General features: G+C 40.3%; 1 protein-coding gene across 1 annotated transcript in view; it reads right to left on the reverse strand.

Moving 5' to 3' along the window:
• LOC121266276 (trans-resveratrol di-O-methyltransferase-like) overlaps positions 1-11112 on the reverse strand; it is a 30532-nt gene extending 19420 nt beyond the window's left edge. The window contains exons 1-2 of the mRNA XM_041170056.1: positions 10211-11112; positions 9531-9913 (exon numbers count right to left, since the gene is read on the reverse strand). Of these exons, the coding sequence (XP_041025990.1) occupies positions 9605-9913; positions 10211-11044 (1143 nt within the window). The 5' untranslated portion in view covers positions 11045-11112 and the 3' untranslated portion in view covers positions 9531-9604. The remainder of the gene's footprint in view (positions 1-9530; positions 9914-10210) is intronic.
• Positions 11113-13572: the final 2460 nt, after the last annotated feature.

Here is a 13572-nt window from a genome sequence, read left to right on the forward strand (position 1 = left end):
ACTCGACTGTTTTGGAGGTTCCAAGCCATTGTGTTGCAGTCGTTGACGACGTTGGCCATGTGGTGAAGGTGGCCCTCTTTCCTATAATGTTCACGAATGGGCTTAGGCCAAATGATATGAACCCGTGGGAATGAATTCCCTTGAACCCACAATCAATTTGAAAACTCCCCAAGAAAGCCAAAAATCAAGTCAAGGATGGAGAATCTAGACCCGATGAGAACCCGTTTCAAGAACCTAGATTATATTAAAATCTAGACCCGTTGAAGAACCCGTCTCAAGAACCCAGATTACAAAGGAGGAACGCCACAAAGGTTGTGATTTACCTTTGATAAGTTCAAGAGTTCAATCAAGAACAAGAGGAGAAAACTCAACTCACAAATAAAATTTAATATTGTCTAGCCTTCAAATGAGGCTACAAGGAGTATTTAAACTAAACCTAATTAAAACCCTAGCCAAAATAAAGCCCTTTTTTACCCAAAATGCCCCTGATGAACAGTGTCTTGCTACAGTACCCGCGGCTACAGTACGGTTACAGTAACGCTACAGTACCTCTTAAAACCCTAATTCATAAAAAGTAACTTTCCAAATAAGCCCTTGGCCAAAATACAAGGCCTTCTTGAAAATCTTAGTTCATTGAAAATAAGACGTGTGGGTCAGGCATCTTCAAGCCCACTTATTCTAAACTAATAAAATAAATCATTTAACCAAATTTAAGTCTCCAATAACAATAGGCCCTATCTCTAAATCATGTCTTCCACAGCTCGAATCAAGTGGATCAAAGCTGGTTCTCCTTCTTTCAAGCCCATCTTGAGTGTTGGGCTCTTGCTAGCTTAATCCCAAGTGGATTGCACCAATCCGTGCATTGCTTCCTTGATCTTCTTGGCCCTTGATCTTGTAATTGGCCCATCTGGAATTTGCAAATGATCATTAAGACTAGGCCCACCTTGGTTCCCATCACTTAGGCTACCATTTTGCAATCCCATTCGCGATGTGTTGGACCTCCTTGGCCTGGCACTCGCTCAGCTCCACCCAAATGCCTGGTGACTCTTAGTCGCGAGCTGAGTCATCTTCCACCTAGTGCTGAACCTTGAGTCTGAGGAGTATCCTAGTCTGACCGAGAGGGAATTTCTTTCCGTGTACAGGGTGTTTCGCCTAGACAATAATCTTTGCAGCTTCAAAACTCGTGGTCTGAGGCGAATCGCCAGCCTAGAGAAGTTTTTTTCTCATAGCAAGGACTGGACCAAGCACTTCTTCTTTGTTTAGGCTCGAGCTGGGAATATCCTGAGGGGGAGGTCATCCACCAAGAGTTTTCGGTTCAAGGTTTTTGGGGAGTTGTGCCAGATGACAAGTCAATCTCCATTTTCCTATCCGATCGGGATGAGGCCAGGTTGGAGGTCGCCTTTCTTGGACCAAAGCTCATCTTGACAACTCGATGTCAGAGTTCGTGCTAACCTACTACAACATCCAGCACCACCTCAGCACCCCAAATAGTTCCTATGTCCTGGGTCGGTGCTTTTTTAGAGAGCCCTCTGCTTCCGAAGGTCAAAAGAGGCCTTCCAGCTCGTCCTTAGCTCATGGTGGGGATAAGAGAGCTCGTGTTGACCGAGATGCCGTGGGGACTTCTTCAAGGCCTGAGATGGAGGCACCCCGGCTCGAGATTCCAATCCTACGCTCTAAGGCGCCGAGCAGTAGGTTCGCGGCTTAGGTTACTTTCCCAGTTCTTATCTCGCCAGTCACTTATGAGGAGGAACTGGGTGAAAATGAGGCTAGTTTCCGGATGGCTCTCTTTGAAGCCTTTCTTAAGCCCGCCCCAAGAGGGGTTCCCATACCCTTCAACGATTTCGTCACTCCTTCTGTCAAGGCAGGTGTGAGTCCCGACCGAGATGAAGGTAGCCCGGGACATCCTTTTGTTGTCGATCTTAGCGACGACAGGGTCTCCATACCCTCACCCCTTTTAGCCAGACCTCCGAACTCGAAGTTGCCTCATTCTTCACCTTCGAGGCACCTCTCAATCGAGGGGAAGATGAGTCCAACCCGGAGGCAGGAGAAAAAGCCTTGCCCAAGGAGGAGATGGCGCGAGAGCTTCCTCACTCACATGAATCACTTGTGCAACCTGAGGATGAGGAGGCTGAGTCTAGGGTGTCAGGGGCTCGCTTGGGGGAGACAACGATCCCTGAGGTCAGGGATCGGGAAGGGGAAGTTGCTGGGGACGTCCCTCTAAGTAAGTTTAAGGATGCGACAGAGCCCAAGCTTGCCCCAGGCCATGAGGAGGCGACTACAGAAGGTTCTAGCGATGCCGGCCGTTCGTGGGTGTCTACCACGCGGACATCAAACCCTTCCTAGCAGTTGGGGGGATTTGGCACATCCGTGTTCCTCGAGAGAAGCCATCCTGGGAAGGCTGGCGGGCCAAGGTTTTGACGCCGGGAGGGCTGAGGCCATTGAGCATGAGGCCAAGGAGTTAAAGGGGCTATTTTTGCAGGTTTCCGCAGGACCCGGTCTGGCTTTCTTGTTTGGTTTTCCATTTCCCTTTATCTTTAACCACGTGTTTTTCAATGCCTCAGTATTGCTTTATATGATGATAGGGCCTTCACCACCAAGAAGTCTGTCATGGTCACAGAGGTTCTGGGTTTCTTTCCAGCCAACACCAACAGGGTGACTACTCCAACTAGTTAGACCATATATCCGGAGAACCCTTTGAGCGACATCGGGGCCAAGCATAAACGGTCGGGGTTGATTCTCATCTAAGACAGAGAGAGAACCACTGCGCAACTCCCCTGCCGAGCCTCATCCTGACCACGGAGTCCCTTGGGAGAAATTTGTATGATAATAGGGGATATGTAGGTGGTGGCCCTACCTCCTAAAGGCGAAAGGCCCACGCCTGCAGAGCCCGGTACGAGAAAGTGTTTACAACGAAAGGAGCTCCGATTGAGCAAAAGCGGCGCACAAGAGGAGCCTTTATTACATTTGACATGAAGGATAAGGAGGGCGTCATCCACCCCAATGATGATGCCCTAGTCATAACTCTGTAGATTGCAATTTTGTAACAAGAAGGATCTTGATTGATAATGGCAGTTCCGTTGAAATCCTAATTTGGGACACATTCTCTGCGAGTCGGCTTTTACTTAAACTTCAGTTGCACCAAGGGACCTGGCAATCGTTAGTCCCGAAAAGAGCGCCTCATACTCTACTTCGTTGTTGGTGACTTTGAATCCAAGTTTGAGCGCGTAGCCAAATCTCTCATTTGAGTCCGTCACTATGTGCACTCCCGCTCCACCCCCTGCCCGACAATACGAGCCGTCGACATAGACCTGCCACGGCTTGCCTTGGGTATGACGACCACTTCTTTTGGGAAGTTCGAGAATTCAGCTACAAAGTCTGCTAATACTTGTCCTTTTATCGACGTCCGTGGGAGGTATTCGACCTCGAACTCGCTTAGCTCGATCGCCCAGTTAGTCATCCAACCTGAAGTATCGGGTTTCTACGATATTTTCCTAAAGGGAAAATCGGTTTGGACCTTTATCGGGTGGGCTTGAAAGTAGGGCCTTAATCGCCTGGCAGTGATTACTAACGCGAAAGCCAGCATTTCTGTTCGAGGATACCTGGCTTTTGCATCTCGAAAAGCTCTGCTAACGTAATAGACTGGGCGTTGAACCCCCGCCTCCGTTCGGGTTAACACAGAAGACATCGCATTGGGTGACACCGCCAGGTACACAGTCAGGTTCTCTCTAGGCGTGGTTTGGCTGAGCAGCGGTGGGTGAGCCAGGTACTCCTTCAGCTCATCAAAAGCTCTACTACAGTCTTCATCCCATTCTCGCGCTTTTCGGAGGACACCAAAGAAAGGAAGGCACCTGTCGGTTGACCTGGCGATGAAGCAGCACAGGGAGGCTATCCTTCCTGTCAGCTTCTGAACTTCATTGATATTCCTTGGTGGAGGCATATCCATGATGGCCCTGATCTTTTCGGGATTGGCCTCGATTCCTCGTTCAGAAACCATGAAGCCCAGGAACTTCCATGATTCCACCCCAAAGGCGCATTTATGCGGGTTGAGCTTCATTTTGTAATTTCTCAGCACTGCGAAGGTTTCGTAGAGGTCGCCAAGATGTTGTTCGGCCTTCTTGCTCTTAACCAGCAGATCGTCTACATAGACTTCCATGTTCCTCCCGATCTAGTTCTTGAACATTCTGTTAACCAGGTGTTGGTATGTCGCTCCCGTATTTTTGAGATCGAACGGCATTGCCGTAAAGTAATAAAGTCCTCGATCGGTGATAAACACCATTTTCTCTTCATCACCAGGACTCATTCTGATCTGATTGTAACCAGAGTATGCATCCATAAAGCTGAGTAATGGATGCCCGGCCGTCGAATCTACTATCAATTCAATCCTTGGGAGAGGAAAACTGTCCCTCGGACAAGCTTTGTTCAAGTCAATGAAATCAACACACATCATCCACTTCCCACTCGCCGTCTTGACCAGTACAACATTAGAGAGCCATTCGGGATAGTAAACTTCCCAAATGAAACCCATAGCAAGGAGGCGTTCCACTTCCTCAGCTATAGTCGCGTACTTCTCCTCACTGAAACTGGTGCTCTATCACCGACCCATCGATACCCAGCATTTCTTCATGGCACCAAGCAAAAACAAAAACATCACGATGCTCCAAGAGTAGTTGTTTCATGGACTGGCTCAAATCGTCAGACATTTTGGATCCCATTTGTACAGTCCGCTCTGGGTCTCCAGGATCTATTGGTACCAAGACTAGGGGTTCGTTGGGCTCTGCCTACCTTAGCGCTTCTTCATCCCTTACTTCATGATCTAGCTCGGTCACCGTCGGAGGTGGTGGCAGGGCTGCCCCTTCGAGTCTCATCTGTCTTTGTGCCCCTTTGTTTCCCTCATCCTGCTCTTGTTCGGTCCGAGCAGGAGGTGCCTGTTCGGCAGCCTGCTCGTGGTTCTATTTAAGAGTATGTATGGTTATTACCTTTGACTTCATCTCCCTAGTGTAGCAGTCTCTCGAGGTCTGCTGTTCACCCCGCATCTCCCCCACCCCGAATGCGGTTGGGAATTTTACTTTTAGGTGGTACGTGGAAGTCACAATCTTCATTTGGTTCAAGGACGGTCGCCCAAGTATCACATTGTACGAGGAAGGGGCCTTGACCACCAGGAAGTCTACCATGAGGGATGTGGTTCTGGGAGTCACGCCTACCAGTATGGACAGAGCAATCGCACCGACTGGTTGGATGGTATCCCCTGTGAAGCCTTTAAGAGGCGTTGTCGCCAGCCATAATCTGTCGGGAGAAATCCTCATTCTGCTGAAAACTTCCCAAAAGTGGATGTCTGCAGAACTGCCATTGTCAATCAATACCCTCCTGGTCCGGTAGGTGGCTATCTGTGCTGTTACTACCAGCGCATCGTCATGAGGTCATAACAATCCCTCCTCATCCTCTTCACTGAACGTTACCAGATGTTTCCTAAAAGGGTCTCTGTGGTGTGGCTGTTGGGTGGAGAATACTTCTCCGTACTTGGCCTTCCTCGCATGGGCCTTTCAAGCTGAGGAAGTCACTCCCCCTGCATACCCCCCAGCTAGGGGTGTAACCGGTCAAGTTTTGGATAAAATTTTAGATCGAACCGGTATGTACCAGTTTTGTATTTTCCAAAACCGATTACGCACAGGTTACCCTCCTAAACCGGTATCTCCGATTTTACCGGTTTCCGGTCCGGTCCGATCTGATTTTCTAGTTTTTTTAAAATGTAAGTTTGTCATTAAAAAATAAAAATCTGTTAATAAAAAAACCTGCTTCAAAAAATCTATTCTAAAAACCTGTTCCTATTACAAAATCTGCACTACTAAAAAAATCTGTTTTAGTAAAAAAATTAGTATTAGTTATAAACTTATATATTAGTATAGCTATATAATATATTAGACTATATAATAGTATTAATATTATATTATTAGTATAGTTATATATTAGTATTAGTCATAAACTTATATATTAGTATAGCTATATATTATATTAGACTATATATAATATAATTTAATATATATATATTTTATGTTTAAAGCATATGATCAATTAAATTTTCGTCTTCAAGATTAAAATTTTATTTTATAAATTATAATAACATTATCTTATATATAATTATATTAATAACATATAATCAAACAAATTACAAATGTTCATATTTAAGATTAACATTTTATGTTATAAGTATAATTTATAAATTATATATATTATATATAAAAGTTTCACATATAATTATATATTATATATAAAACTTATATATAAAATATTAATTTTTATATTTTTTCCCCCAGCCGGTTCGGTCCCGGAAATCGTAGAATCGGAACTGGACCGGTTTCGGCCGGTTTGCATAATTCAAGAACCGGTTCCGGACCGGTTTTCCGGTTTAAATTTACACCCCTACCCCCAACTATGGTATTGATTTCCCCTATGAGAGGTTCTTCCCTTCTCGAGTTTTCTTGATGCAGGTCCTCTTTATGAGGGTTTGTAGTTCTTCTTCTTTCGGGACTTGCATTATTCCGCTGAGCATAGCCCTGACCATTACGAACTGGGCTATAGCTCCTGCGGACTGGATCCCGTCTTTCCCAAATGGGACTTCGGTCCCGACTTCTCCGAAAGGGGCTCCGGTCTCGGTTCCGCCGAAAGGATAGACTCAAAACATAATTCAACTTCAAACTGTCTGCTGCCAAATTCGCTACGACGTGTGGAAGGTCGAAAACTGTGCATTTCAAGTGAGGGAATTCCTCAAAAATGATCCTAGCGCATGTTCCTGTACCACCCCCTACATCAACCAACGTATCCAACCCCTCAAAAACTGCCTTGCAGTCCTTAACAATCAAGTTCATCATTCCAGAATCACTGGCCATTGCTTCATTGAAAAGACTACGGAATTCTGGGTTTTGGTCGTTATAGTCCCACAAACTCATCCCGTGCACACTCTCAAATGGAGTGGACTTCTGATCCCCTTGAAGCCAATTTCCCAAATCATGGCATGGAGTTACTAGAGCAGGGTTAAGCATTGCCAGAACAAATGGTGATAAGCTGGTTACCTGATCTTTGATGAGGACCCTAGATGAAGGTGTAAGATCATACGCTTCTTCTTCTTCTTGATTTTTGACACGAACTGTTGCGGCGAAGAGGCCAGAGTGCACAAGTAAGCCCATCAGCCGCGGCACGAAACCAGCCTTTGAAGGGTGAATTTGGAGCTTTGAGACCAACTCAGGAAGGGTAATGGGTTGCCCATTGTTGTGGATTATGTCCGGGATGCCCAACTGAACCGCACACTTGAGCGACATGGAACCTATGTAGTTAAATACATGTTTATATAGATGAGATTGAGCCTGAAACTGCTCCCTCGCTCCCTTCCCCTGGGCATCATGAATTAGATCCATAGTTTTGCAAATTCCTTAGCTCTTGATGATTTTAGCCATTTCTCATACAATACAATTAAAAGCAAAAGAGAAGTCTTGGGGCACGTGCCTTGACAAAGTTATAACATGAATGCGACCCGGAGAAAATGTCTCTTGCAACAGTCGTTGACTAATAATACATACCCTCTCGTACCCATGTGCTCAAGCCTCTTCTGAGACTTCTCTATCTTAATCAAGTTGGGATAATATATACAATGATTGAAGTTTTTATTAAGAAAATGGTAATATCAGATACCCACAACTATTTTATAACTTATTTTACAACTAATCAAGCATCTTTTTAGAAAAGTGAATAAAGTAGCTGATAAATTGACTAGAACTGGTTCGTTAGAGGAGGATTCTTTGATTTTAAATGTTGCTGAGTTGCCACGTGAGGTAAGAGGTTTGTATAGGTTAGACAAAGGCCGGGGGTATGGCATATGTAAAGTGTCGATCATATAGTTCGTTGTTGGGCTTTCAAATTTGGTTTGTAAAGGGAGGTTTTATTTGTTATAGTGTTTTTCTCCGGCATAAAGGAGGTTTAATAAAGTTTATGGAGGTTCCGTCCTCTTTTTTCAAAAAAAAAACTAATTATTATATAAAGCTTTATCACTTTAACAAAAATATTTTTTTTAAAAAATAGATTTAAAAAAAAAAATTGTAATTTGATCGTTTTCCTTTATGAAATTGCAGTTATCACCATGATATCAAACTTTTTGGATTTGGTGATCGATCGCAGTAACTAAAAAATTAATTTGAATCGCAAGTATAAACTGAAATTATAAAGAAAAACTACTCAAAAACGAACTACAAATACTTAAGAATTTAATTTAAATCATAGGAATAAAATAAAAAAACAATAAGATTATAGAAAAACCAAAGTTATAAAAGAAAATGCAGCCATCCTGCGCTGGGTCGCAAGTGTTCTGAATGCTTTTCATTTGCAAGTAAAATGTATTTGGTTTTAGAGAGAGAGTGAGTAAAGAAGCTTCCCTAGACTTCAGAACTGGGCTTACAGTGAACCAGTGGGTACGCAAATAAAAAACCGGCCGGCCCATAGCTTCTCCAGCCCCAGCCGAAAAGCCCATTTTCGGAGTCTTTTTGTAGCATATTCCTCCTCTAAATATTCCATTCATTCTTATCTCCATCGCAGGTTATATATTCCTCCTTTGGTATTGATCTTCAGCATGTGGTACTATATTTATTTTGTAACTTCCATACACTTCCCTTCTCCATTGAATTGCATTCAAATCCCAATCCCAATACACGATTTTGCAATCAATTGGAGTATCTGTTGACAGTATCATTTGTTAATGATAAATGAAAGGTCTATACAGAGAGATCTTACAAAAATATATTTATAAATTAACATGATTTAGGAGTTGTTTGGATACAAAAAATGGTTCAACTCATCTTATCTTATCATTACAACTTTTTTAAACTCTCATGCAAATATCATATATTCTTTTAAAAGTGTGAGATATTCAAATCTATTTACACTGTTCTGGTTATAAGTTGGAATATTAATTAATAATTAATTACCTTTCGCATATTTTCTCGGTGATATGAAAGTTTGTATTTTTTGGAAAGCTAATTTGAAGGAAATTAATTTATAAGTTTGCTTCGGCCATATCATCAAGTAGTACTGCTTGCGATAGCCAATTGGTTATTAGCGACCAATACCAGAACATATACCAAAGAGCAGTGCTCCGAGGATGTAGCACGAGACCGTCCCGATGAGGAAAAAAAGGGTTTTTTATGTTTATAGAATTTTTTTTTCATTTATTTTTTTTATATTCTTATTTTTTTTTTTAAATTACAATATCATTAAAAATACTTTTTTAATTACTAAATAAAAAGAAAAAAAAAATTGTCGGGACCCAACAGCTGCCTGAAAGTGCTTAATTTGTGGAAAACTTACTAGCTAGGCTTATTGCAGCACGCGCACAAGTCTCAAAACATTTGCAGAAGTACTACTATAAATAAAATTATAGCCTTTAATTAAGAAGACAATGAATCAAGCACGATCCATTTATATAAATAAGCTTAATTAATTATACATGATAGTAAACAACAGCAAGATTCATGGCTCCAGTACTTAAGATATATATGGCAGTACTTAAGATGGCCTTATTTCTTTTTTCAACATGACTGATAATGATTGTTTTATCCGACCATTAAGGATAAACCTCAATCAGGGATTTCATGCCATAGGATGCCACTATTTTGTAGCGGCTAAAGCCAGCCTCCAAGAAGAGCTTTTCCCATTCTTTCTCGGTCCTTTCTTTTCCAGGGAGCAAAACCATCAGCACTGTGTCAAAGAGGAGCTTTGCTTTGGTGGTATCTTCATCATCCTTCTCCTCATTTATCACCACGTCTATGATAATTACCTTATTTCCTTCCTTATAACCTTTGCTTGTAATAGTTTCTTTGCATCTCTTCAGTATGTTGACACAGTCTTCATCGTTCCAATCATGCATAATCCACTGTACGTGTCAAATATCATATTTCAGAATCAGATTGACAGATGTCTTAAATTTCATAAGGGGCACATGCATACTGGAATATTATATATATATATAGTTGTCTTTATGAAAGTTATCAAAATAATTTGATGAATGGTATTCAATTTTTACCAATCGATGATCTACCATATACCCAACTGTTTATCTAGATCATATATAACTGTGGTTAAAGAGAGTAAATTTAGAAGAATACACTCCAAATTTTGAAACAAAGTTTAGAACTTGAATTAAGCCACGAAATATGTAGCAGTTGCACACCTTAAACAGAATTGCATCTGCAGGAGGGATGTACTGAAACATATCACCACCAACGTAGTTCAAGTTTGAAGTTTCTGGCAAGTTGGCAACGACATGTGGAAGGTCATACACAGTGCATTTAATGTGAGGGAATGCCTCGGAAATGATCCTTGCCATAGTCCCAGTTCCACCTCCAACATCAACCAACGAACCCAAACCCTCAAAAATGGGCTTGTACTCCTTGACGACTAGCCTCATAAATCTGGAATCGCTGGCCATGGCTTCATTAAAAGTGTCACCGTATTCTGGATTTTGGTTGCAGTAGTCCCACAAACCCATCCCATTCTCTTTTGCAAAAGGCGTGAGCTCACTCCCTCGAAACCAATCTCCCAAGGAATACCATGGGTTTATAAGAGCAGGGTCAAGCATAGCTACAACAAATGGTGACAAGCTGGTGCGATCGTCCTTGAGGACGAGCCTAGAAGAAGGCGTGAGAGCATAGGCTTCTTCTTCTTCTTCTCCATCTTCATGCACAGTTGTTGTCTTGGTGAAGAAGCCGGAATGCGACAACAAACGCATAAGCCTGTGCACGCACATAGTTTTTTTTGGGTCAATGTGAAGTTTAGAGACCAACTGTGGAAGAGTCATGGGTTGGCCATGGCTATGGATAATGTCAGGTATGCCAAGCTGAATTGCACAGCCGAGTGACATGGAATCTATGAAGCTAAATAGATGTTTGTACAGGTGAGACTGAACTCGAAACAACTCACTCGCTTCCTGGCCACAATTCACTAGATCCATCTTCTTAATTTGGTGTAGATCTCTTAACTCAGAGCTTCTTGCATGCACATACATTAATCATATTGGTCCTTTATATAGATGGTTGATGCAGCGGAAATTAAGGTGCCCTATTTGTTAGGACAAAGCAAATTTTAGTGGGTGGGGAGTCCATTCCACCGTTTTATTTTTTTTTTATGTTTTTAAAGGATCGATGAAATCATCGTGCACAAAATAATATAATATATTAATGATTTGGCTAAAGAGATTACCATTTAACGGAGATTGGACGCAAGTTGGGGTGAAAACAAAAACCAACATAATATTGGTCGTTCAAAGACTTTCCTCTTCCTAATATTAATGCTGCCAGCAGCCTCTCAACAACCTCTAATTAATTCTTCTATATATAATATCTGAATACTCTTACAGTCGGCAATCACGGGAACAAACCATTTATTTGGTACAATATTTTTTTATTTTGATTTTATTTTTCACGTTGTACAAAGTGATCATTAACTTTGGAGTTTTCCACGACCTCTTCATGATGCGCGCATGTCTTCTTTTGCACAAGTAATTAATTGTCCTCGTTAAATTTCGTTGAGCCCCAAAGTTTCTCGTACGTTTAACGGTTTAAGACCATTAACTCGAGAAATTGAGACATTAATTTTGACGTCCTATTATTATTATTATTATTATTATTATTCTATTTATCTACCTAATTAAGATGAGTAATATTATATATAATTATAGAATATGTAAACGTCGTACAGTCATTTTAAAAAAGTATGAAATTCACTATTAAAAAATTAATTTCTTTTCGTATGAATCTCATATTTATTCATTTTTTCAAAGCGACTACATGACGCTTGAACACTCACGACTGCAAGTATTATTTCTCAATTAAGATTATCAGAACGGCCCCCACCACAGTCCAATAAGCGCTTTTCGTTCTCTCTCTCCAGAGGTGATTTTTTCTATATGCCAAAGACCCAACTATCCCTCCCTCCTCCCTTTTGGGTTGTCTAGAAACTGTCCAGATTGTATTTTGTCGATTTTTATCTAATTTTCTGTCCATAGTAACGAGAAGCACGAATTTACTACTTTCCGGTCCCAAACGATCACTATGCGCCCCACCGCAAGACTCTCTAGCCACAGGCAATCGTCCGCCAATGATTTAGTGCATCTCCTATTTGCGATCTTCCAAAATTTTTACTTCTCCTAACTAAGGATCGTATGAGAGCGGTAATGGAAGTTTTCGGTAGCAGTCCAAACTAGTAAAATGTAGCACACAATTTTTCATTATGACTTCCAATCGTAGTATTGTCGTCTATTTTCAATTTGTATTAAAATCACTTCAAGCAATTTCTTTCAATGAAAAAGAGGTGAAGATCAAGTCATTGATCTCATATCTCTTTTTTTTTTTTTATTTCGTGTGCTGTATTTATTAGTTTGAGACAAATGTTAATATGTTTGCTTTGAAGGGGAAAAAAAATCAGATTACTGACTCCTTGCAATTAGTCCCTATTTATGGTTAGACAGCTGGCTGCCACCCCGTCTCTCCTTGCACTAATTTCTGGATTTTCTTTTTTTTTTTTTGAAAAATGATATTCTCACTATCAATTAGGATTTTTTATTTTTTATTTTTTATTATTCCTTTTACTTAATAATTAAGAAAATATTTTTTAATAATATTATATTTTTTATTTTTTTAAAAAAATATTTAAAAATATTAAACAATACATGTAAATAAAATAAAAAATAAAATACTAATTATACTAGCTCAAAGTATTAGCATTAGTTTTATCAAAAGTCTAGCTAAATTCAAAATATAATCAATTTTATCAAAATAGAACTGCATTAAATTAGTCAAATATATAAGTAGAAAGTTTTGAGCTACAGTAAATAGATAAGTTTTTCTAAATTTGAAGGGTTACTATTTACCTATCAAATCTATTTTTTATTTACTTTTAATCTCTAAAAATCTTTTTTATTCACGTTTAATCTCTAACTGTCTTGTAATAATAGTATAAGAATCGAATTAAATTAGTAATTAATATATAATTAATATAATTGTAAAATAAGAAAAAAAAATTTATTAAAAAAATATTATTATATTATTATTTTAAATAAATTTAATAACTAATTTAGGCTATCACTAAAGAGATTTTAGATTCATAAAAATTATGTAATCCTCAACAAATTTTAAAGATAAACTTCAATGTCAGTGCTCTCAACACGTGAAAAGTGGCACGATCCTGACGTAGCTTCCCTTTTTTTTCCCCTGATAATTGTACGTATGACACACAATAATTAACTTAAGACAGAACACGTGAAAAGTGGCACGATCCTGACGTCGATTGAACCTTTTGCATGATCGTGATCCTGACATCAATTGGTAGGCCAGCTTACCAATGCAACCAGCCAATTAAATAAAAATTCACCACTTCCATATTTAATTAGTAAGCATCCCCAGAATATACTGCATGGCCCTCTTGGTGACTCATATACAATGATTTTTATTCACTTTTGTCTACTTCTAGTCTTTCGCTCGTCTTTTCCACCATCTTTTATTCGTTTTCTTCGCTACCTTTTAAACGTGCAGAAAA

The sequence above is a fragment of the Juglans microcarpa x Juglans regia genome, chromosome 5D, assembly GCF_004785595.1.
Source record: "Juglans microcarpa x Juglans regia isolate MS1-56 chromosome 5D, Jm3101_v1.0, whole genome shotgun sequence".
Lineage (NCBI taxonomy): Eukaryota > Viridiplantae > Streptophyta > Magnoliopsida > Fagales > Juglandaceae > Juglans > Juglans microcarpa x Juglans regia.